Raw genomic sequence first — 23,178 nt, 5'->3', positions numbered from 1 at the left:
TGGTTTGGATTGCATGGTGTACAAACACGGTATATACCTTCTAGTCAACATAGATATTGAAGAAATATTTTTTTTTATCATTCCTAAAATGTTCATGGCACATAACCAAATGATTATCGAGGTGATACAACTATTACATTAGGTCTTTACAGAAAAAACATTAGTTTAAATTTCTCTGAAGATACAGTGCAAATGAAGATGTATACACACATACATATATTATATATGTGTGTGTGTGTGTGTGTGTGTGTGTGTGTGTGTGTGTGTGTGTGTGTGTGTGTGTGTGTGTGTGTGTGTGTGTGTGTGTGTGTGTGGTAGAGGACAAATAAAATAAACAATCACTGGGCTTTGGGCTATTATACTATGTAAATATGTATTCTATGTGATGCAGTGAGTCATTCTGACTCTGACTCAGAAACAAATATTGACATTTGTTTATGTCAGCATGGAGTACAAATAATAAATAATTTATTACCGTGCAGGAACAAACTATACAGGCATATATAATTTATAAGAACAGAAACAAACCATATGTTAGAGAAGCACTTAATTGACATATACAGTCATTTACAGTCATTTACAGTTACAGGTTTGATTTTATCTACAGTGTAATACCATAGTAAGTGAGAATATAAATACATATAGTTGTCTTGCTGGATTTTGCTGTTGTTATTATTTTTATTACAGTAAATAACTTGCAACATTACACATCAGTTTACATTTAAAATAAAACAAATACGCGTATTTTTGAGCTCTAAAATATCAAATCTATACGATATATTGATGAAAAACTGCTATAATTATGAACAAAGACACGTAAATTAGTGTCACTTGTTGTGTTATATTAAAATGTCATTTATAAACGTATTTTCGGGGCGACTGCATTTGAATATTATTGTATAGAGCCATGGCATGGTGCATGTAGTCTGTAAAAAATATAAATAAATGAATAAAACGAACGTCACGTGAGGAAACCCCTGTTTTGGCTATGTTTGACAGGTCCATGGACCAATCGTATAACACAAACTCGTAGGCCGGAAACGGGATTGGCCAAAGGTAATAGTGACGTTACTGCTGTTTGGTATAAAAGCACCGCGCCATCTCTCTACTCTGAGCTCTACACAGTATGGCCGGCGATATTAGCTAGCACTCGCTAACGGTATTCTCTGCTAAAGGGAAGACGGTAACTCAGAGAATAATAACTACCTGGATTGCTTAAAGGACTGTACCTCAATAAATTAATATAATTGACCGAGGAAGGGTAATTAAGCTGAAAAAACGTTACACACCGACGTTTGATATTTTTTTTGGTTGGGTGTCTGCTGTCTCATGATGGAGCGATAACGGTGCACATTTCTTCGAGGGAACGGAGAAGCTGCTGGAGGTGTGGTTCTCCCGGCAGGATGAGACCAAAGGAACCGGGGGACCTCCGCACCATCCCAAGGTTTGGGCCGTTTTTTTGGAGGGGGTGGTGGGGGGGCTGGGACGGCGAGTGTGTCGTCAGGTGTCGTGGCAGTCCTTTAGCAGCAATATGTAAACCATACGCTTATTGTTAATCTGTGATATGTAACAATATATCTGTAAAAAAAAAACAAACAACAAAACTCGATAAACACGAGTTGTTTAATTATCAGTCTGTAAAGAAGGAAAACTAAAGTCGGATACAGTAAGCTAGCTCCCTCGAAAATGGCCACCTCCCCCTTCAACAGTTACACTTGCGAGCTGAGTCATTCATTTAGCGTGAAACATTTTATGATAACTAACACGTTATGGATGTTAAATTTTCTCCTTATTTGTTGTGGTTAATTATTTTTAAAATGACGTAATGGCGTTAAAAAAAGGCCATCTTGGTATGTAGTGGCAACCAGTTCTAGCTAATTCTGGGGAGAAGAAAATGTTCAGACATCCACCGGTGTCCTGTCTTCTCTGCTCATTGTATGAGGTCGACAGTTGAATGAGTTTGGGCTGTCTTTATGTTTCAGCCCGCTTTTGGTGCCAGTATCAGGCGGGCTTGATCCCCACTTTTACCCCGCACGCGTTTTATTGGCCCCCACATCGCTGTTTGACTAAATTACATCATAGTGCAAATGTACTAGGACGCTGTTTGCTTAACGCAGTAGAACAATACTCGAATTAACTGACGTTTATTGTGTTTGTTTGGACGGTAAAATGGAGGTTTTCTTTTCTATTTTTTCGCTGCGTCATTCAACAACGAGGAGGGGCCTCACTGAAGATGTCAAGCATGTGGTCGACGGCCGTCACCGGCGTGCTGCTCCGGTCTGCAGCGACACGGAGGCTTTTAAAATCCAGCGCACACATGAATACTATCATTGTCGGGGTGTTTTTCTGTGTGTTGCAATCATCTCATAGTAGAGTGGTTGAAGCTTTAGAGGGGGGGGCCAGGAAAGACCTGATGCCACCACTCAAAATTTAACTGACTAATAAAAGACTGAGAGTGACTCATCAGTGAGTATTGCGGGATGATATCCCCAATGACTGATGGGGGCGGGGAGGGGGGGTACGTACGCTCCTTTCTTTTATATTTCAAATGCGCTCACACCGCGGGCAGTCAACTACTGCATGGCATCCTCAACATTTATGTAGATATAAAACATACCCCGTAGACCACTTGCCCTTGTTCCGGTCACGTTCTCAGCCATGCAGGCACTCTCCTCCCAGTCCTCCTGATTGGCTGGAGGCTCTCCCTACTATGGTTGGCTTGCTGGCAGTTGGAGAGAAATGAGTGTTTGGGTGATGGGACATCCATAGAAATGTGTGTGACTGGTTTAAAGGCTCTTGACCTTTGCCCCTCATAATACTGCCATCTTTTGTTGACATTCCTTAACACAACAGCCTCAGTATTTGTTACTTTGCCTCCAGCAGAGAGGAGAAATGATCAAATCAGTCATGTAGTTATTTAGGTTAGCTGTTTCACTGTGTAGTGCTGGATAAAATGCCGACAGAGATGTGATTCAGCGTGGAGTAACTACAGGCTTGTCTACAGAATAATTTATGTTAACAGCTGTTTGAAACCCCACCACCACCACCTCCCCTCCATACACACACACAGCGTTCTCTCTTTCCTGGTTTAAAAAACTGTCATGTACCTTTCCCCACTGAGTCGAAGCCATCCAGGGTTTATCTGTCTGAGGCTGTCCAATACTTGGTTCTCCTGCTCATCGTTGTGTTTGTGCGTTACCGGGTGTGTGGCCCGTAGCCGGGGTTCAGTTCAGGGCCCTTCTCTTGAGTTTTCTGTTCATTAACCGGATCACAGAGGTTGGTTTAAGAAAAGTGTGCGGCCGGTCGGGTGAATGAGGACTGGCATTAATTTACAGCCAGAGGGCAGATTAACGGCTCAGAGGGACACTGTCAGTGGATCAGGCTGGCTGGATGTCAGCCAGTTTCCCAAATAAGCCCACAAGGGCATCTGATTCACAAATGTGGAGATCGCTCACATTACTAGCTCCCCCCCCCCCCTCCACACACTTTCTCACACATGCACTGTTCTTTCTCAGGGCAACAGCTTACAGTCTGCTTCTAGTAATTCAATCAATCAGCTTCTCCTGACCTCTTGAGTTCCATCACACCTATGTTTTCAAAGCATGCTCTGCAGCTGAATGTTATGACATCTTGTGACTCTATCTGTAATGATTCAGTCATGTTATTGCCCCTCCTTTTTTCTTTTTTTTTTATTCCTTTTGAAATGTATCATCAAAAGTAGGTGAAATGGCAGGTTTCCAGCCATGTCTCCATCTCATATAGAAGGATGAAGTCCTTGTAGTATCCGGTAGTCTTAAGCTGCTCCTTTTCCTGGAGACCATTCTTTCTCAGAGGAAAATCTGATCCTGTTGAGGCACCTCAAATAGTCCGCGGTGTAGATTTCACACTGAAACGGGAGCTGACCCAGGTCTCGGGTAACGTCGTCCCTCTGGTATGAAGCTGGGAAGCCGGCATGTTGCAACAGCGCTGATGTCATGATGTGTGAAGTAGCTAACCATTAAATTCTAACTGGATGCATCATACATTTGGAGGGTTTGGTGTAGAAGGCGGCGGTGAAATCCAACTTTTGTGCATTACATAATGAACGTATTCAGTAGAGGTCGTAAACATGAGTAGTTTTTAGCTGTGATCCGGCTGGAACTGATAATTGTGCTTAAGCCAATTTAAAAGATGGAAAGGTAAAGGAAGGCTTCAAGGTTTTCTGTTGTCTCAAAGAAGCAGAAAGTAAACATGAAATAATAATACTGATGGGATGCTTGTTAATGGCTCCATTGTGTGTGGGCTACAGTATGTGTGGGGTCAAAGGTCAAGCCTCCAGACACCCTTCATCTATTGATCACTCCAGTAAGATTTTATAGCATGGCCACATTTGTCTGCTAATCATCTGTGTGGGAGTTAGTTATTTTTTCTTGTCATGAGCCAGACCTCATGTACTGAATTGGTTTTGGCAGTGAACATCATCCGTTCAATCATGGATCTTATCAGCCGCTGATAAAGCCACTGATGTTACAGCATATTCAGTTTTGCTTTCAAGCTGTTGGATCTCTCTAAGTTGTTCCATCCACGTTTGATAAGTTAAGCAAAAAAAAAAAAAAAAAAAAAAATGCTCGTTTCTCAATGATTTTAACGCTCAGATTTCATATTCTGATAATTTCTCCAGTAAACCCTAACCAACTGATGATAGCAGCTGTGTGGTTGTAAGTTTTTCTGGTCTAAGTGTGTGTGTGTGTGTGTGTCCCGCAGTGTTTTTGTCAGGTTGCTATGGTGATGGAGCAGGTGTGGCATGCAACAGTGATCCTCTCTCCCCCTTCAGGCAGGCACAGTTTAGAGTTGGATTCCTGGACTACTCTTTTACCTGAAGTCCTTACACAGTTGTGATTAGTTTGTGGTTGGGTAAAAAAGTGGCAGCGAGATACGCTACATCACTTTGTATTCAGCAGGTTTTTTTCTGCCATCTCTCTTCAGTTTTGATGTGCGATTAAATGATAGTTCACACTCGCTTTCTGGCTGAAACTGTCAGTACTAGTGTAAAGACGACTCCCCAGAAAAAAGCAACCATCCGGGTCATCTCTCACAGGGGTGGGGGTAGGGGGGGGTAAACTATACAACATGGGCTCTGCTGGTAAATTCCCCATTGAGCGACACACTCCTCTCTCAGCCCAGGCTGCTCTGTGCTTCCTACTGGACGCTCTGAATGAGCTCAGGCTGCCTCTTCCAAGGTTGTAACAAGAACGTGACGCAGCTGCAATTTCACTGCAGCTGTCTTTTGAGGGGTGGAGGTGGCAGAAGAGAGCGAAGGCGGGGTGTGTGAGAGGGGTGGCAGCACTAGCACTAGCAGCAGCAGCAGCAGCAGCAGCAGCAGCCTCACTGTTGTTGAGCAGAGTTTGTGTGTTTCTGCCCAGGAACAATAATAGAAGCAGTGTACAGCTCAAATCCACATTATACTACAGCTTTCCTCATTTTATTGTGATTTCAAAATGCAGTATTGTGTTGTAACTTCCAACTGTCCTCAGATAGTGAATATCAGGTCAAATGACTGCACACATTTGCTGTGTTTATCATCTTTGTAATGATAGCCGTTGCTGATATTCCCATTCAGCACCATCACTTCCACAGTCCTAGTCCCTCCTTCTCTGTTATGGCTTCCCCTGCAGACATTACTGTGTGAACACTGTGTGCTTTCCTTATCTTAACACCAGTTTTTGTCTGTTCTGCATTTAACAAACTCTGCCTTTCTCTCTCCTGTGAGACTCACTTCCAAACACTGAATCTAATCCTGTTTTTGTTGTTTCTTTTCAGGTTTGAGTGGGACAAACTTCTGGAGAATGTGCATTGTTTGATCATAAGTGTGACAAAGACTGACAAGCAGGAAGCTTATATACTCAGGTGAGTTCTCTGCTGATTTAGAAGGCAGGCAGGATTAGACAGCGGTCACCTGTAAGCTGCTTGTCTTTGACGCTGACAGCACGGTCACTGTCTCAAGTGAGACCACAGCGGCCCACTTTTTAATTCTTCACTCTATAAATGCCGTCCTAATATATCCAGAACCCTGAGTCAGCACTTGAGGACAGGACAGATGTACTCCTGTTATAATTCTATCAATTGAGTGGGCCTGATATGGATCTCCAAGAATAGATGCTGTTTGTCTCCTCTGTATTAACAGAGTAGACTACCAGTGACCTTGTATAATACTACATGACACATGATTATGATTCCAATGCAGATGTTTTATGCTTCCTTTCTGCTTTTTTTCCCCATTCACAGTGAGAGTAGCATGTTTGTCTCCAAGAGACGTTTCATTTTGAAGACATGCGGAACCACCCTCTTACTGCAAGCACTGGTGCCTCTGCTGGAACTCGCCAGGGAGTACTGTGGATTTGATGCCATCGAGGTTAGGCGCTGTTCAGTATTTGCATGTGTAAATATATAAGAGCATCATGTACACGTGATCACAGCTAAATATTATCCGTGTAGGTTAACTGCTCTCTCTGCAGCATGTCATTATAGAGCACTGATCTGTTTTGTTTTGTGTGTTTTCAGAATTTCTTCTACTCCCGCAAGAACTTCATGAAGCCAACCCATCAAGAGTTCCCTCATCGAAACTTCCAGGAGGAAGTGGACTTTCTCAGCCAGATATTCCCAAGTATGTAACACATTAAACTCTTCTCTGTGAAATATAGTGTTTCATTTTTAAGAATCACACCTCTTTCAGTGTGTGTGTGTGAGACTGGGAAGGCTGAGGCTGTAATGATCCCACACAAGCTGCATACAGTCATGTTTGAGATAATGTTTCATACAAAATGTTCACCATGAGAAAACCTGACCAAACAGTTTTTCTTCTTCTCTTCTCCAGATGGTGCAGCCTACTGTATGGGACGTTTGAACTCTGACTGCTGGTAAGATGTCACATCATTTCCTACTGATTGAACGTGTGATTTGTATCACTACAGAGATGTTTCCAGCTGATTGCAGTATCATGACCACTAACACTACCCCCCCCCCAACCCCAGGTACCTGTTTACCCTGGACATACCAGAGTTTTGGGAGAACAAGCACGCAGATCAGACGCTGGAAGTTCTGATGAGTGACCTCGAGCCAGCCATTATGGACCAGTTCTATATGAAAGATGGTGTTTCTGCAAGTGATGTCACTCGTGTAAGCAGATCCTTGCTGTCAACACTTGTTAATTAGTCCTAGCAGTGTCCAGTTTCACATTAGACGCTCTCTTTGTTCAGAATGCAGTGGGACCTGTGGTTAAACATTAATAGATTTCACATTGGAAAAGTTAATGAGATTTTTTCTGTTTCCTCTCAGATGAGTGGAATTCGTGACCTGATACCAGGTTCTGTGATCGACGCCACAATGTTCAACCCTTGTGGATACTCAATGAATGGAATGAAGACTGACGTGAGTTCATTGTTCTCATTCCTGTTACCCTCTCGTCTCTCCAGCTTCTGTAACATTTGTGTAATGTGGCTCTGCCTGTTTGTCTCTGCAGGGAACTTACTGGACTATCCACATCACCCCAGAGCCAGAGTTCTCCTACGTCAGCTTTGAAACCAACCTCTCCCAGACGTCGTATGACGATCTGGTCAGAAAGGTGGTGGATGTGTTCAAGCCAGGAAAATTTGTGACTACGCTGTTTGTCAATCAGGTATGCATGAAAACACAATGCTACTTTCATTCACTGTGATTTTTAATTTAAAGTGTTGCTGAGTACTTTTACTTTACTTTCTTTTTTTTCTTTTTTTCTTTTTTGACCCTGCAGAGCTCCAAATGTCGCAGTGTCTTTTCTTCTGCCCAGAAACTCGAGGGCTACAAGCGCCTCGACCGCCAGTTGGCTCAATTCAACGATTACAATTTTGTCTTCACAAGCTACGCCAAGAACCGCCAGCAGAACCAGCAGAGCTGAGGGTTGAGGATGAAGAAGAGGCGTAAAAAGAAAGGCGGCTGCTCGGGGCTCCCTGTCTGCGGCCGTCTTCTTCACCCCCCAGTAGAGAGCTCGACGTCCTCCTCCCCACCCCCTCTCTCCTGGCTCTGCGAGGTCGCGAGCCCTAGTTTAACCTCCAGTTTGAGTTGTTTGCATTGTTGTTCCTGTGACTTAGATCTCTTGCATGAAAGCTCTTTTCTCTGTCTCGATATCCTAGCTCACTCTTGCTGTGATCTTGAAGTGCATGTAGAGGAATTAAACACGCTCCCTTTGCGGCGGCTGCCCGCCCGTGCCCAGTACAGTGGCCCCTTCCTGCAGGTCTCCCCCCTCATCCCGCACAGACAAGGCTTCCGCCCACACTAGGCCAGGGCCCTGACATGCTCAGATCAGTCTGCCTCTTTTGTGAGCGTCCCATCCCTCACATCTGTTACAAACTCAACCCACAAATTTGCTCTAGTGTGACAGTTACAATCCAATCAAACAGTTTTTTTTTCAATAAGAGGAGTGCACTTTAAAAAACACACAAACCTGTTTACTCATGGTACGAAAATTAAGTTGATTTCATCAGATAATTGAATGTATATGTCGTGGTAAGCTGTTTTTGGCCCCATTCTAATCGTCGGGACTCGTTCCTGGAAAAAAACAAAACCAAACAAACGCCATACTTGCTGTTTTTAATGTTGCACTGTCAGGTAAAAGGTTTGAAGCTGATTGGTCAACGTGGAGTTGAAAGACTTCCTGCTTTGCTGGGCTTTAAAGCTGCCTCCCAACATTTGCGCTTTCCACCTCGACAATCATACACAGCCCTGTTTATTCAAATAGATGGCCTTTTTAAAATTGTATGTATGTGTGTGAATAATTTAAGACCTCAAACATGCGCACTTTGTCTGCACCCAGATTCCTTTTTTCTTTTTTACAGCATGCTGTATCTATAGGAAGCTTCTGGGATACACTCATATTCAGCACTCAAATTTTTTCCCCAAACTGGACATGAATTGCTTAAATGGAAAAATGTTCAAACTGAATGTAGCACAGGCAGCCTAAAGTGCTGTGTCGCCCCCCTCCCCCTCCCCTCTCGTCTTTCGAATGTACACGTCTCTAGAGAAAAGCCTGGACCAGGTTTTGAGCTGAATGTACGACTCCAGGAGAGCGCACACACACCCTCCTCTCTTCACTCTCTCTCTCTCTCTGTGTCACACACACACGTGTACAGTTGACAATGCCCTCTGCCGACCGGCTCATTGTCCAGCTCCCCAGAAGGTCAAACCCCCCCCCCCCCCCCCCTTCCACTTTCTGCCAGAGTCAGACCGTCAGCTGGCCCCAGAACCGTGACATGACAAGAGGTGGCCCTCCTGGCTGGGCCTGCGCCCCTGCTCTCTCTGAATGGAGGGGGCGGGGGGGAAATAATGAATCAGACACTATTTTCTGCTTAGTGCAGCGCTTGCCCAGCAAAGCATTTTTCTTTTACCCACATAATATCCATCCTCTGTCTCTTTCCGCCCCCCATACAGAAATCATGTAAGCACACAATAGAGGCCCACCAGTCTGAGCATGCCAGGGTGATCCCGGATCATTCCACATCTAACCGCTGCATAAAACTGCCATTTTATTAAATTTATTGTGCCCAGATGGTTTTTGCAGTGAATTGGTCGAAAATGTGACTCCCTTAGCAGTTTCTTTTCTTTTTTTTCTTTGTGTTCAGATCAATGCCCTTTTGTTTGTCGAGGGGGGGGGAGAGAATCCTGTGACACTATGGTGCATGTGACTAATAGTGCCGTGTTGCTTGACAGTGTAATGTAGCGCCGTCTCTCTTCCTCCCTCTTTTTTTTTTTTTTTTTTTTTTCCTCCCCCCCCCACCCCCCCTGTCAGGTCTGTGTGCTTCACCTTCCTCTTGTTATACCAGTTGAAGTGTAGTTTAAACTGCCACATCCTGATGTTTTGGATAGGTGGGATTTTTTTAAATGGTTGGTTAACTTGTTATTCTTTTAAGTGCTAAAAGCAGGTAAAGTTTCTCATTTATGACTCAGTGAGAGCTTTGTCAGACGTCCACGTTTCGCGTTCACCGGTGTTCACTATGCTTCTTCTGCCAGAGAATGCAGTTTGAATTTTCGAAGCGGAGAAGACCCTGCTTTCAGCTACATGTTTTTTTTTTTTTTTTAAAGATATAAATGATGATTGCAGCATCACCTGTAACAGCATGCTCATCGCCTTTTTTTTTTTTCTTTTTTTTTTTTTCAACTAGCTCCGGCTGCTAGTTGAACCAGTGGATAAATTTGAACGGTTCCTGTAAGAACTAGCTGTGCAGTTGACATTTTGGAATAGTTTCCCTCTAAGTTTGTCTATTAATGGCTTTTTGGAGTGGTTTCATTATTTTCCTGAGGACCAATCTCTGCTCTTATGTGAACTGCTGTCAGATGATTCAGGTGGTGTGCAGCGACTGTTACAGATCCTTTTTTTTTTTTTTTTTTTTTTTTTTGTTGTTGTGGTGAAGTCACACATTTAGGGAATTTAAACCAGCACTGTTTTCAAAAATACTGTAGGCAGTTAAATGCTAACTGTTCTTTAGCCTCGTTGGTGTGGATCATTGCTATTTTGTTTTATTTTTATACAGTGAACTCAAAATGCATTTTTGCAGTTGAATGGTTATAGAATTTTTTACAAAAAGATATTTTGTATTTTTCTGCGGACCAATCTTCCTTTTTCTCTCTCTCTTCCCCTTTTGTCCAAATGTTTTTTTTGCTGTAAAACTCGTGTTCAAAGCAGTTTGTTGTAAAGGTAAGGGATGACGTTATCAAAGTTGACTGAACTATATATATAAAAAAAATTATATATATAATTTTTTTTTTTTTCCGACTTTCCTTTTCTTTGAGTCTTTCACTCAAAAAGGCTTCAGAGGAAAAGGAAAGTAAGAAAAAACCTCCCCTGGATGAGAGAGGATACAGTTGCAGGATGTACTGAAGGAGAAACTTTGCTGTTCTAATTCTTTCTTTTGCTGTTCCTTGGTGATGGTCAAGATGTGCTAAATATATCTGTGCTACGAGCTTGATGCTTCAATAAAGATAAAAACTTATCTGTGCAACTGCTGTGTTTTTGGTTTGGTTTTTAATAGGAAGTAATGGAAATATGACAATAGTGTACTTACTGCCTCTTACAGGGGTACTGCACTGTCTTTCACTGCAATAATGTTAGAGGCTGTGACAGACATAAAAAAAAAGACCAATCAAATAACACTTTAAAGCATCACTAGTATTTCTAAACAGTATATAAACCTGGTCATCACTATAATGTAGTTTTAAACAGAAGGATTTTTTCAAGTGTTTCCTAATGTTAAGACTAGTATCATGTTATAGGAGACTGAAGGTGTTTATTTCATACTATTGTAACTGGTATACTGTTTATATACCAGCCCTCCACTAATAGGCACACACGTTATAATTGTTGGCAAGTACATTAATAAAGACTTATATCTGCAAACAACTACATAATAGTGAGTCATAAACCATCAGCTGTTTATTTACTGCTCAGACATGCTAAATATGGCTTTCAAACTAATGCAATGAAAGGGTTTTTTATTAGTGTGTAGTTGAGTTGAAACTGATATTACCCTGATGACATCATCATTTGACTTCTTTCAAAACAAACTACTAGTGCTGTATGTGTCTCATTTAGATCACTTTGTAGAGATCTGCTTTCCCTTTGACTTTCGCTGCTGATCAGTGTCATTAAATCTACTTTAATTCAATAGTTTAAGGGAACTTATTATTTTTAATATATATTTTTAAGGTCCCAACCAACAGTTCAGAGATAACCATCAACTGAGGTCACCCAACCTTTCAGCTTCTTTAGAAACTGTCTCACAGTTTCCTGTAGAGCAGTACTGGTAAGGTTCCTGTCATGATGCTGCGATATTTCATTGTCATCTGATGGGACATTGTGCCACCTGGTGGATGTTTAGTGTATTTTTTTTCATGCATACAGTATGGCAACAAGCTGCTTTGAATGAAATTTACATGCAGTTTGAGAGGTTCCTTCTTAAAACAACTCATTCGACACTCAATCAGTCAATCCACCTACACGGTCAGTAAGTGTTGATCATAAATTTAGGGCATCTTTACAGGTGCTCTGTTCTCTAGCGTCTAATTCTAGATTGTGGTCTCTAACCACATGACAGGTGGTTGGAAAAAATGGCTGCTTTTTTTGAGCTGCTGAACATGTAAGGGCTGATAAAGGTTGAACCACAGTCTCTGCTGGAGTTATCTAGAACTCAAAAGTCATAGCTTTTAGTAGTAACAAAAAAAAAATCTGCAACAAAATAATATACTCACTGCGCAGAAGTAAATGCTTTGTCCTGTTGGTTTTCATATACTTTTTTCATATGATCATGGTCGCACCACATGACTCTTTTTAAGGCCAGTGCCAATTAATCTTGAAAAAACCCACTAAAATCACTTAATTTCAAATGTATAATATGGATCTTCAGTTACACAACATTCTGAATGTTTGAACTACTGCATTAGATATGCTTGTTTTTATTATTCTACAATTGAGTTGTTCCAAATCCTTATACGTCATTGACCCTTATATGAAACTAAATATAACAGCCTACAAAAAATTCACATGCCAGCAGAAATATGCCTCTCAACTCAGTTTTATTTACATTTTTGATCAACATACTGTAGGTTCAACATAGACATGTTGGGTAATATATAGACATGTTGGGTAATCTATAGACATGTTGGGTAATATATAGACATGTTGGGTAATATAAAGAGAAAATGAAAATCCTACCCCCAATACCCAGTTGTAAATCAGAAATGTAAATCAGTCAACAAAAAATGTAATAAAAAATACAAAGAGGTAGACATATTCTAGATCGGTGTGTCAATGTTGGCGTGTCCTGACATGATTCATGCCTTTTTTCAAAGAGAGTTCTGGAACACAATAATGGTAAAATCTAATTTGTCTTTTTTTAATAAAAATATTCATGTTACTGGCGGATTCAGGAGGAGCAATGTGATTTTCGTCCGGGTCGTGGAACTGTGGACCAGCTCTACACCTTCTACAGGATCCTTGAGGGTGCATGGGAGTTTGCCTACTATTTGGAGACAAGACTATAAAAGACATGATTAATGGGAGGGTTACATACGCCTATAAAATAACGAACAGTTTTCACCTGCCAAAAATTGATTGTAGGCCAAATGCAGTTACTGAAAGCTGACTTCTGCCTAAATATGACTTGATCTCATTCATAAGCTTCATAATATAAACACTAGAGCTCACAGGACAGTTTTGAACTCTTTTAAAGGACCATTACAACACAAAATGGGCTTTTTCACCTGCCAAAAATTGATTACGGCCATTAATTTGATACTGAAGTGTTTTCTTGCTCAAAATTACTTCCTATTACTCAACAGAGCAATATTTAGCTCATTATAGATTAACCTGTACTCTGTACCCTCTGGAAATGGTGTAAAGGGCCAATGCAACACATAAAATGCAGTTTTTTACTTGCCAAAAATTGATTCCTGCTCCCAATCTGATACTGAAAGGGTTTTTCTGCCACGATATGTCTTCATGTAACTCTTCAGAGTTATATTTACCTGATTATACCTTAACCAGTACTCTGTACCCTCTGGAAATGTTGTAAAGGGCCAATGCATGGCATAAATAGCATTTTTTTACTTGCCAAAAATTGATCCCTGCCCTTAATTTGATACTGAAAAGGTTTTTCTGCCTCAAAATGACGTCATATCACTCAACAGAGTTATATTTAGAAGATAATACCATAAACAGTACCCTTTACCTCTTGAAAACTGAGTAAAGTGCCAGTGCAACACATAAAATGCAGATTTTCACTTGCCAAAAATTGATCCCAGCTCTTAATTTGATACTGAAAGGGTTTTTCTGCCTCAAAATGACTTGATATCACTTACCACAGTAATATGAAGTCATTTTGAGGCCACCGAGTGTCAAGCGGCCGGGATGAGAATCAGCACCTCCAAATCCGAGTCCATGGTCCTCAGCCAGAAAAGGGTGGAGTGCACTCTCCAGGTCGGGGATGAGATCCTTCCCCAAGTGGAGGAGTTTAAGTACCTCGGGATCTTCCTGGGAAGATCCCGCTGCTCCATCCTGCCAAGGATGGAGCATCCTTCCAAGGATGGAGCAGCACAAAATATGAATGTAGTTTAACTACCAGCAAGTTATAGCAAATTGTAGTTAAGCTATGTAGTTCAACTACAAGTAATTTAAGTCTCCCCAACACTGGTAGAATGGAGTGTTCAGCCGTTGTTTTGACCATAGGCTGTGATGTATGGCGTAGTTTCTAACACTAGGTGGCGGTAAAGCGCTTGAAGCCGGATATCAACCACATTGACACCAACGAAAAAGAGAAACAAACAGTGTTGTCTTCCGTCGTTTTTCTCACGTGGAAGTTGAGCCGCGTGAGTGTCTGTTAGCAGAAACACGAAGAAAGAGAGAAAATGACGCAGTTAGACGGTGTAACGTAAGTCTCACTGTTACTAGTTTTATTTTATAAGATATTGTTGGTTGTTTGTTATTATTAACGTCCAGTAGAAAGCACAAGCTGTCGAGCATGGGTTGAACTGGTGTCGGTTAAACACGCATGTTACGTTAACTGATAGCTAGTTATATTTTTACATAATGAAGACTAAATGACTGTAGCATCAAATACTAACTTCACAGTCCACATTAAACACAGTTCTATATGATTCTGACTGATACAGTATGATAGAACCGCACTATAGAGTTATAATATGACTTGTTTTTGGCCTGTACTAATGTTAGAGTGCCACATATCATTATTTACAATTAAGGGAGAAAATATCTGAACTCTCAATGTTATTACCTTTTATTATACTTCCATGACATCTGGATTTATCTGCAATTCACAATATGTAGTTTTTTTTTTAATGGACTTATTGTTTATTTAGTTTGAAAAATGACAAACATTTCAATGACGTGTAAAAGGGTCATGTGTTAAAATAGTTTATTTAGCTTATTAATTAGGATTCACAATTTTTCAAGTGGGTCTTAAAACAACAGTCAGGATCTCAAATGAACATTGAAACATGTTTGTCTTGCTTGCCGTGTTTAAAACAGGATATTATTTGTTATTAAATGAAACTCTGACAGCCTCTTTTTTTTGGACACTTTTTATATTTGATGTAACAGTGATCAGCACTGGCAGTGTATCATCTGTTCCTGTGTTTGTTTGTGTCCTCAGAAAACCTAAGACAAAGCGCGCCAAGCGCTTCTTGGAGAGCAGAGCACCCAAGCTGAGTGAAGATGGAAAGACTGCTATGATAATGAAAGGAGGGAACGCCAATCAGACCGTCACCCAGGCCCTGAAGGACATAGTAAGTAACCTGACAGTGCACTCAGTGAGGAAGACCTTGGGGGATAATAATAATAATAATAATAGAGAGACAGCTTTTGGAAAGATGTGAGTCTGTTCAGGTATTTGACTTAAAAATTGTTCATCCATAGTTAACAGGACACTTTTACACCTCAGTTCAATAGTTCCTCTTTTAAATTAGCATCACACAGCTTAGTAGGTTCTGTGAGGCAGATAAAAATAGCTGAACCGTTCCCACTGCTTTGACCTCAAGTCATGTCTCGTTCATCAAGATGTATCCATGGGGATTATTATAATTGCATTTTTGCAAATAGTGAGATTAATGATGAGGTCTGTCATTTGGAAATAATAATAGAGAGATTTGCTGTTGTGACTGTGTGGAACTGGTTTTGTGATGTCAACTATGAAACCCAGGTTGTTGCATACATAAATCAACAAATATAGCATACATCCATGTATCATCCAGGGAGAAATGAAAAGGCCTAGAAAGAACTTCTGGCCAGTATTGTATATCTTGTAACTAAGCCTATTTATCAAACTTGGACTTGGCTGGGACTTGTGATTTTAAAATAAAGTGTATTTGTGAAATGAAATATAAAATCTCTTTGTTGCAGTATTCCCTGAAAAAACCCAATGCAGTGCTGTACAAGAAGTAAGTGATTTTATATCTTAGGACATCACAAACATGTTCAGTGTAAGCTGGTTTTTGTTTCCCTTGTTTATGATGTCACTTTGTAGTTTCTCCTTCCAAATCAGCTCATGAAAGCACAAATACAATTATATTAAATGCTACTTCATGTCATTAGATTATACTAAGGATTTCTTAGTAGTAGAACAATGGAAATAATAACAGTATCTATATTAAAGGATTGAAATGTATTATGAATATGGATAAATTAGAATACACCAAACTTGTCTTTAGAACACAAGTCAACACAGTGAATTGTCTGTGAGGAAACATCTGGAGTTATCTGCACTGGATAAAATGTGAATTTGCTTTTTCAGGAAGAACATCACTCGTCCATTTGAGGATTCGACATCATTGGTTAGTTTACCCACAACAGCCAAAATATGTTTCATTACAGTTACATATCTGTACACGTTTTCCAGGTTTATCACTCTGCATTTTTAACATTCTTTACCAGGAATTTTTCTCTAAGAAGACAGACTGCTCACTGTTTCTGTTCGGCTCCCACAACAAGAAACGACCCAACAACCTCATATTTGGTAACATTTCTACACTCACTCACTCAGTTGTCAAAGACCAATATATATCCATTTCTGTACTTAATGTAGATGTAGGTTATTTAAAAAACACAAAATCAAACATTTCTTGATTGTCTCAGTATGTTTTTGATGAGGGTACTACCTGAGATTTACTCAAACTCAACATTTTAAGCACATTTGCTGTTTTCTAGGTATTTAAAAAAAATGGTATTAAAATATTGCCCAGTGTTGAAAGCTCCTTGAAACTCCTGCTGAATGTTAACTTATCATATTATCATTTCTCTCATTTTTGAACGACTGGAGGACAAATCATGTGTGTGATTTTTTCCTTTGGTTTATTTGCAGGCCGTTTGTTTGACTTTCACGTGCTCGATATGATTGAACTCGGAATCGAGAAGTACGTCTCCCTGAGTGACATAAAGGTAATGCTTGTAGTTGGTCAATAATTGTATGTGTTCTGTCTGTCCCTCAAGGGTTTGCAGTAGGGCTGCAACTAACCATTATTTTGATAATCGATTAATCGGTTGATTATTTTTTCAATGAATCATATTATTTTTTAAAAACATTTTTAATTTCCACCCCTTCTTTCAAAAACAAAACATTATTTCAAATTGACAATGCAAAAAAGTGCTCAAACAACATGTTGCTGCTTGGGCGTCCCTGAGCTGTTAAAATAATATTAAATTATATATAATAATTTAAACAAAACAACTAAATGTTCATGTCTGATAGCTTTAACAATAAAACATACACATGTATGCTACACAAAAAGAGGTATTTTCTGTTGTTTAAAGGGATCTGAGCTGTTGGAACAATAAATAAAAGATAATCAAGAAAAATGCTTAACAGGATTTGTTTCAACATCCAGTGATGGTTCTACTAATACATTAAAAAGAGTTATATTATATATCCTGAACTATAACATACTGGTAATAAAAAAACAATTTTTACACAAATAGAGCACACTTATACATCAAAATTACTCCAGCAGTGTTAACCAAGAATAAAGTCTCAACCAGTTCATCTTGGTGGTGTACAGACTGGTTTTATATTATTCTTAATGATTTCACACACAACCCAGAAAAAATAAAACAATTTGTCTGTGAAATTATATATAAACAATATGAAATGTGATTTATTTTATAGTTACCAGTTTTACTTTTTCTATCATTAGGCTACCATACAAAATAATGTGCGCTAGATTCCCCTGCTGCTCTCCTCATCTCCTGCTGCTGACTGTGAGATCTGAGCAGGTAGAAGCTGTTAGTTCACTAACTATAACCAGGGAGCACACTGCAACAAGGTTAATGATCCACACAATAACATTATATCATTGACACAACATGCAAAAGTGATAGAAAACCAATCGGTTTTTTTGTGTGTGTGCATGCGCGGGCGCTCCGTGCCGACCTCGGCAGGATGCCGCATTTTTCTACACCTCTGCCATGATACCAGCTCCACTCGGCTCCGTCTGCAGGTGAAGTAAACTGCTCTGCGACATAGCAGTGACGCATTAAGCACGCGACACGAATCGATAATGAAATTTGTTACCAACACTTTTAATAATCTATTTTTATCGATTCGTTGTTGCAGCCCTAGTTTGCAGCCTTATATACCAACAGTGTAAAGGGTTAGTTGAGAACTTGTAGCTTTAACGTCACGATTCTGCTGCCCTTCTCCTGATCCACTTCCTCCATGTGGTCACTGGGGTCAGGATGGTCTAGGCATGTCCAAACTATTCTGTAAAGGGCCATGTGGCTCTTCCAACAAATCAGGAGCACATGATTTGACCAATCAGCTGTCTGAAGACTGAGATCAGTTGATTAAATGAGTCAAGCCTGGTGTGCTCCTGCTGGGAGGAGTGAAAACCTTCAGCCACATGAACCTTTGTGGTGTAGTTTGGACATCTCTGGTCTAGGAGGAGCATTATTGTACTCTCTACCCACCATGTCTGAAAGAAAATTGATACTGTTTTTAAATGGTCAAATAAATAGTCCTGATGACCTCCCTGTAACTGTAACCTGCCAGACTCTAGGAAGCTGTGCAGAGACACTACACCCAGCTGTCATAGTTCCAGGACTTAACTTGCCATAAAACAACAACTTGTTGCTTTGACTTTTATTTAATGTGTGAGAATAAAATATGTTAGTAAGCTTTAGAAGTGTTGGTAGGTTTTTTTGAAAAGTTTGAAAACAGTCAAGCTAGCTGTTTCCCCCACCTTATTGTTGAACACCTCACTTGAATGAGCCTGACAAATGAGATCAGGCTAAAGTGGTTCCATAAAGGCTGATCCACATTCGCAATATCAGACAGACTGTGAACAGATTCACAGTGACAAAATCCACCACAATAGAGCTACCATTCCACTTTATTACACATAGGTTTATTTATGGGTGTTAATGTTTTGATTTCTTTATATGTGTGGATTTCTTGACTACAGTCTGGTGAAAATTTCATGTGAGCATCCTCATTGGAAATACATGAAAAAAATTATTTCTCCCACTGTGTGTGTGTGTAAATATATATATATATATATATACCCTATACAGGTCAGTGTCATGGCTAAGCAGCAACTCAGGCTAAGCCTGACAGTTAGCCTGGTCCGTACCAGGTTAGTTTGCCAGCATAAGTTGCCGTGGTAACTGAGCTTGAACTATGCTGAGCTTACTTCATGGAAACGGATCTGCTGGTAAATGATCCAGACTAACAAAATAAGCTTGGTTTATTGGGTAATCCTGCTTTATGGAACAGGGCTCTGGTATGGCTAGGCTGATCCTTTGTTTCAGTTTGTTTTTAAAAATATTGTTCACTGAGGTGTGTGTGTGCTGAAGATACACCTCAGTTTGTCAGAACAATGAGATGTAAAAGTGACTTTGTTTCATACTCAAGAAAGGAAGAGACATCAACTGCTTGCAACACAGCTGAGCAAATATTTCTGTGCCCTGTTAAACAGTCCGTAACTGCTGTATGATTCAGCTCCTCTGTACAGTCTCTGTGTTTTTCTATTGCAGGCCAGTAAATGTCCCGAAGGAACCAAACCGATGCTGGTCTTTGCAGGCGAGGCTTTCGATATGGAGAACGAGCACAAACGCCTGAAGAGTCTGCTCATAGGTACACACTCCTCGTACTGTGTGAAGCTGTCATTATTATGCTTGGTTGTTGGTGTGCTAATAACGGCCGTCCTCCATTTCTTTGTCCTACCTCTCAGACTTCTTCAGGGGTCCCACCGTGTCTGCAGTACGTCTGGCAGGGTTGGAACATGTTCTGCACTTCACTGCCCTGGATGGGAAAATATTCATGCGCAGCTACAGGTACTGAAATGAAAACGGGTTTCTAAACAGGTTAACTGATGATGGTGACAAAGCAAGAATATACCAGACCATGGATGTATAAAGAGAAGTGGATACAGGAAGAAGCCAATTTGACACATTGGCCATGTTATTACAATGTCATATGATGCTGTTGGACTTTTTCCCACATACTTACAGTTGATACATTTTTTTGAGTGTCACAACCCCGTAAAATGACTAGTTTCACTATCAGAATTTGATCCATTTGGTTTGATTACTTTTCTAAAGTCTAGCAGAGCTGCATGATTGGAAGACTGCAAGATTTTTTTCTTAAAAACTTGAAGTTGTTGAATTAAGTATAAACCAACCACTCACACTGATAAATCCCGGAACCCCTCTAAATATCCTGTGCACATTTTATGACATATTTTGGTGCCATCTCTGTCCCCAATGAGATAGCTGATATAATGTGTCATCACAGGTGTCTGTTGAAGAAGTCTGGCTGCAGGACACCGCGGATCGAGATGGAGGAGATTGGACCATCATTTGATTTTGTCTTGAGAAGAACACATCTGGCTTCAGATGACTTGTATAAATTATCTCACAGACAGCCTAAAGCTCTGAAGGTAAATATCACCTGGATAGAATCGATGGATATCTTTTCTAAAAGGCTTTTGATGGGAAGTAAAATTAAATGCATATATATTAAGAATAATAATGGATAAATAATATTATTGCGGCCGTGATCACACATGTTACGACATGACGGACACAATTTTAAAAAAGAATAGTAATTCTTAGATTCTTACCAGCCCTGGATTGAAAAATCTGAAGTGTGGCCTGCAGGTGGCGCCAGAGGAAAGGCCGTCATGTTACTTAAATAAACAGTTTCTCTTCTGGTCCAGGAACCATTTTAGAACATATCAGATTCAGCTCGTCAGGCTCAGCTTTGCACTGTAAAAAGTTGGACCAGTTTCAGTCAGCCGTAGCTGTATTTATCCATCCTGTGAGTTTAATATTAACACAAGCATTAATCCCTTAAGCTCTACTGAACTGTCACTACTAACTCATGCTGCACAGCCAAACATTTTTAACATCCAGAGGAGATCCCAGACCGTCCAATAGACCAAATACCAATCATTTTTGTGGAAATGTGTATGAAATTATGCAAAAAATCCAAATATTTTAATTTGACGGTATTGTACAGCCGTAAAGTCATGTGTGAACATGATAGAGCTTTAAAGAACAGACAGCTGGAACAAAATGATGCAGAAAGATGAAATATTTAAGGACAATATCCTAAAAATTGCAATCCTGGAAAGGTTGAGGATGTATGATTTGGGGTGAAGTGTCAGTAGTAGGAAAGTATGGTGTGTATTACAATTGGTGTTATGAATAAACTGATCTTAGATGTATTGTTATGTAAAGTATAAAATGTCTCTGAAATGGCCAAAGGATTAAAATGGCAAAAAGTGAATTTCTCAGCCTGACAAGTCCTTCAATTCTGTTAACAGCCCAAGAAGAAGAAGAACATCTCCCACGATGTCTTTGGCACCAAGTTTGGCCGCGTGCACATGCAGAAGCAGGACCTGGCCAAACTTCAAACACGCAAGATGAAGGGCCTGAGGAAGAGAAAGGGAGTGGTTGTTGCTGAAGAGAAGGATGGACAGGAACCCAAAGTGGCCAAAGTAGAGAGCTGAGGACTGGAATCACACAGATCAGTGTCCAAGTGTCCCATCATGGTGGTGCAGGACAGTCACCTCTGGCATAAGACTGACCGTGTGCTCATCAGCAACAGCTTTTACTGCCAGTGTGTGGTCATGTGATCTGCCAACAGGCAAACAGGGCACACATCTATTACTCTTTTCTTACATTTCCCACATGGTCTTTTTTATCATGTGACCTTCAGGTCATTGTTTGTCTTGAGTATCATGAAGGTGTTGGCTCAGTTCTCTGTTCGACATCAAGTCCAACAAATGTCATCTATTAGCAGTTGTAGGAATTTGAATTGTTTCTCCCTTCTATGTAAGTACTAAATACATTTTTTTTTTTTTGTAAAAGGTAAAATGTCATCTGCAGTTCTGGCTTTAAAAGAAATAAAATTATCACCTGCTTGTGGCTGTTTAAAAATTGAGTTCTTTGAAAATATTACCTTGTGTTTACTGTTATGACTTCTGTTTTATCACTTCATAGAGTTTAAATGCCAACAGCATGTTTTTCGTTAACAATCTTGTAGTTTTATTTATTTCCAATCACACACATTTGTAGTTTACAGTCTTGCTTTCCAGTAAAGTTTACAATGAGACAATAATTACAAAACTACAAGGATTCCCTCTTGCCCTAATTCATTAATGCACCATGTTTGTAGGATTAAAAACTAATCGTGGCTGTAGCTGCACTGGGAGCAGACAGATGGGTGTTATTTTTATCATTTCTAGATCTTATTTATGTGAGCTCCGTGCTGTAAAAGCAATTCTGGGAATTTGGGATCAGCAGAGGAGTTTTTTTTTTTTTTTTAAACAAGCCACGTATACCTGGAAATCTTCCATGAATTTCAGTTTATTTAAATGACATATTAAATCTGTGCTATATTTTTAACAGGCAGATAAATTACATGTATATATCATTACGAATTAGTATAATTGGTTGTAATGTGCAATAATAATAATTTTTAAAAAAAATTCTCATGCAGAAATACTGCAACACCACAAGAGTTTGCTGTTGGACAGCTGAACAGACAAGCTAACAGTTAACAACAGTTCTACTTAATAGGTGACCCATTCATGGCAATGCTCACATGCAGAAAACAGTGAGCACCATTTACACTAATTGTACAAACTCAGCAGTGTAATATTGTTTTTTAATGACTTTTATACAGATTATAATGTCATACCTTTCCACTGTCTGGGTGTCCAGGTGTTCATCTACAACAGAATTCTTTTGCACTTTTGATTTATTCAGTCTGCTAACATTAAAGAATAAAGACAGAAATACTTACAACGACTTACAAAAATGAACGCATACAATACAAATATATAAATAAACTGATAGAGAAAATGAATAGTAATATGAAGGTGCAACAGAATGAATGTTAAACAGTTGTGGGATCAATAGCATGGTTGGTTGTCTTATATCTAAACTCATAATTACATCATTACATTATTGATAGATGTATGAGACATTTTAGTTTTTTTATATGAAAGTCATTTATGTAAAATACAGTGTTGGATCTTGATACTTTTTGATTTCTCTGGAAGTATTTTTGTTGTTATTTTTGTGTGTTTTGTCTTATAAACTCTAGCCACAGTTCATACACATCATTCCTACGTTTTCTTTAATTTTCCTGCTCACCGCAC

At 39.8% G+C, this 23,178-nt stretch overlaps 2 protein-coding genes across 2 annotated transcripts; both read left to right on the top strand.

Annotated features, from left to right (window-relative positions):
- Nucleotides 1-1,135: 1,135 nt before the first annotated feature.
- Nucleotides 1,136-7,926, top strand: amd1 (adenosylmethionine decarboxylase 1). The gene is made up of 9 exons (XM_062437070.1): nt 1,136-1,444; nt 5,800-5,886; nt 6,265-6,391; nt 6,541-6,643; nt 6,854-6,896; nt 7,011-7,155; nt 7,315-7,407; nt 7,499-7,654; nt 7,769-7,926. The coding sequence occupies exons 1-9, from the start codon at nt 1,404-1,406 to the stop codon at nt 7,910-7,912; spliced, it is 939 nt and encodes a 312-aa protein (XP_062293054.1). The 5' UTR covers nt 1,136-1,403; the 3' UTR covers nt 7,913-7,926.
- Nucleotides 7,927-14,323: 6,397 nt separating this feature from the next.
- On the top strand, nt 14,324-21,938 carry rpf2 (ribosome production factor 2 homolog). The gene is made up of 10 exons (XM_062437071.1): nt 14,324-14,432; nt 15,174-15,306; nt 15,920-15,957; nt 16,311-16,350; nt 16,451-16,532; nt 16,878-16,954; nt 19,544-19,643; nt 19,741-19,843; nt 20,304-20,448; nt 21,337-21,938. Exons 1-10 carry the CDS (start codon nt 14,410-14,412, stop codon nt 21,520-21,522), a joined length of 927 nt encoding a protein of 308 aa, XP_062293055.1. The 5' UTR covers nt 14,324-14,409; the 3' UTR covers nt 21,523-21,938.
- The last annotated feature ends 1,240 nt before the right edge of the window (nt 21,939-23,178 follow it).

This window comes from Scomber scombrus, chromosome 17 (assembly GCF_963691925.1).
Source record: "Scomber scombrus chromosome 17, fScoSco1.1, whole genome shotgun sequence".
Taxonomy (NCBI): Eukaryota; Metazoa; Chordata; class Actinopteri; order Scombriformes; family Scombridae; genus Scomber; species Scomber scombrus.
The sequence above is the reverse complement of the archived record's forward strand: the minus strand, read 5'-3'. Positions and strand labels throughout refer to the sequence as shown.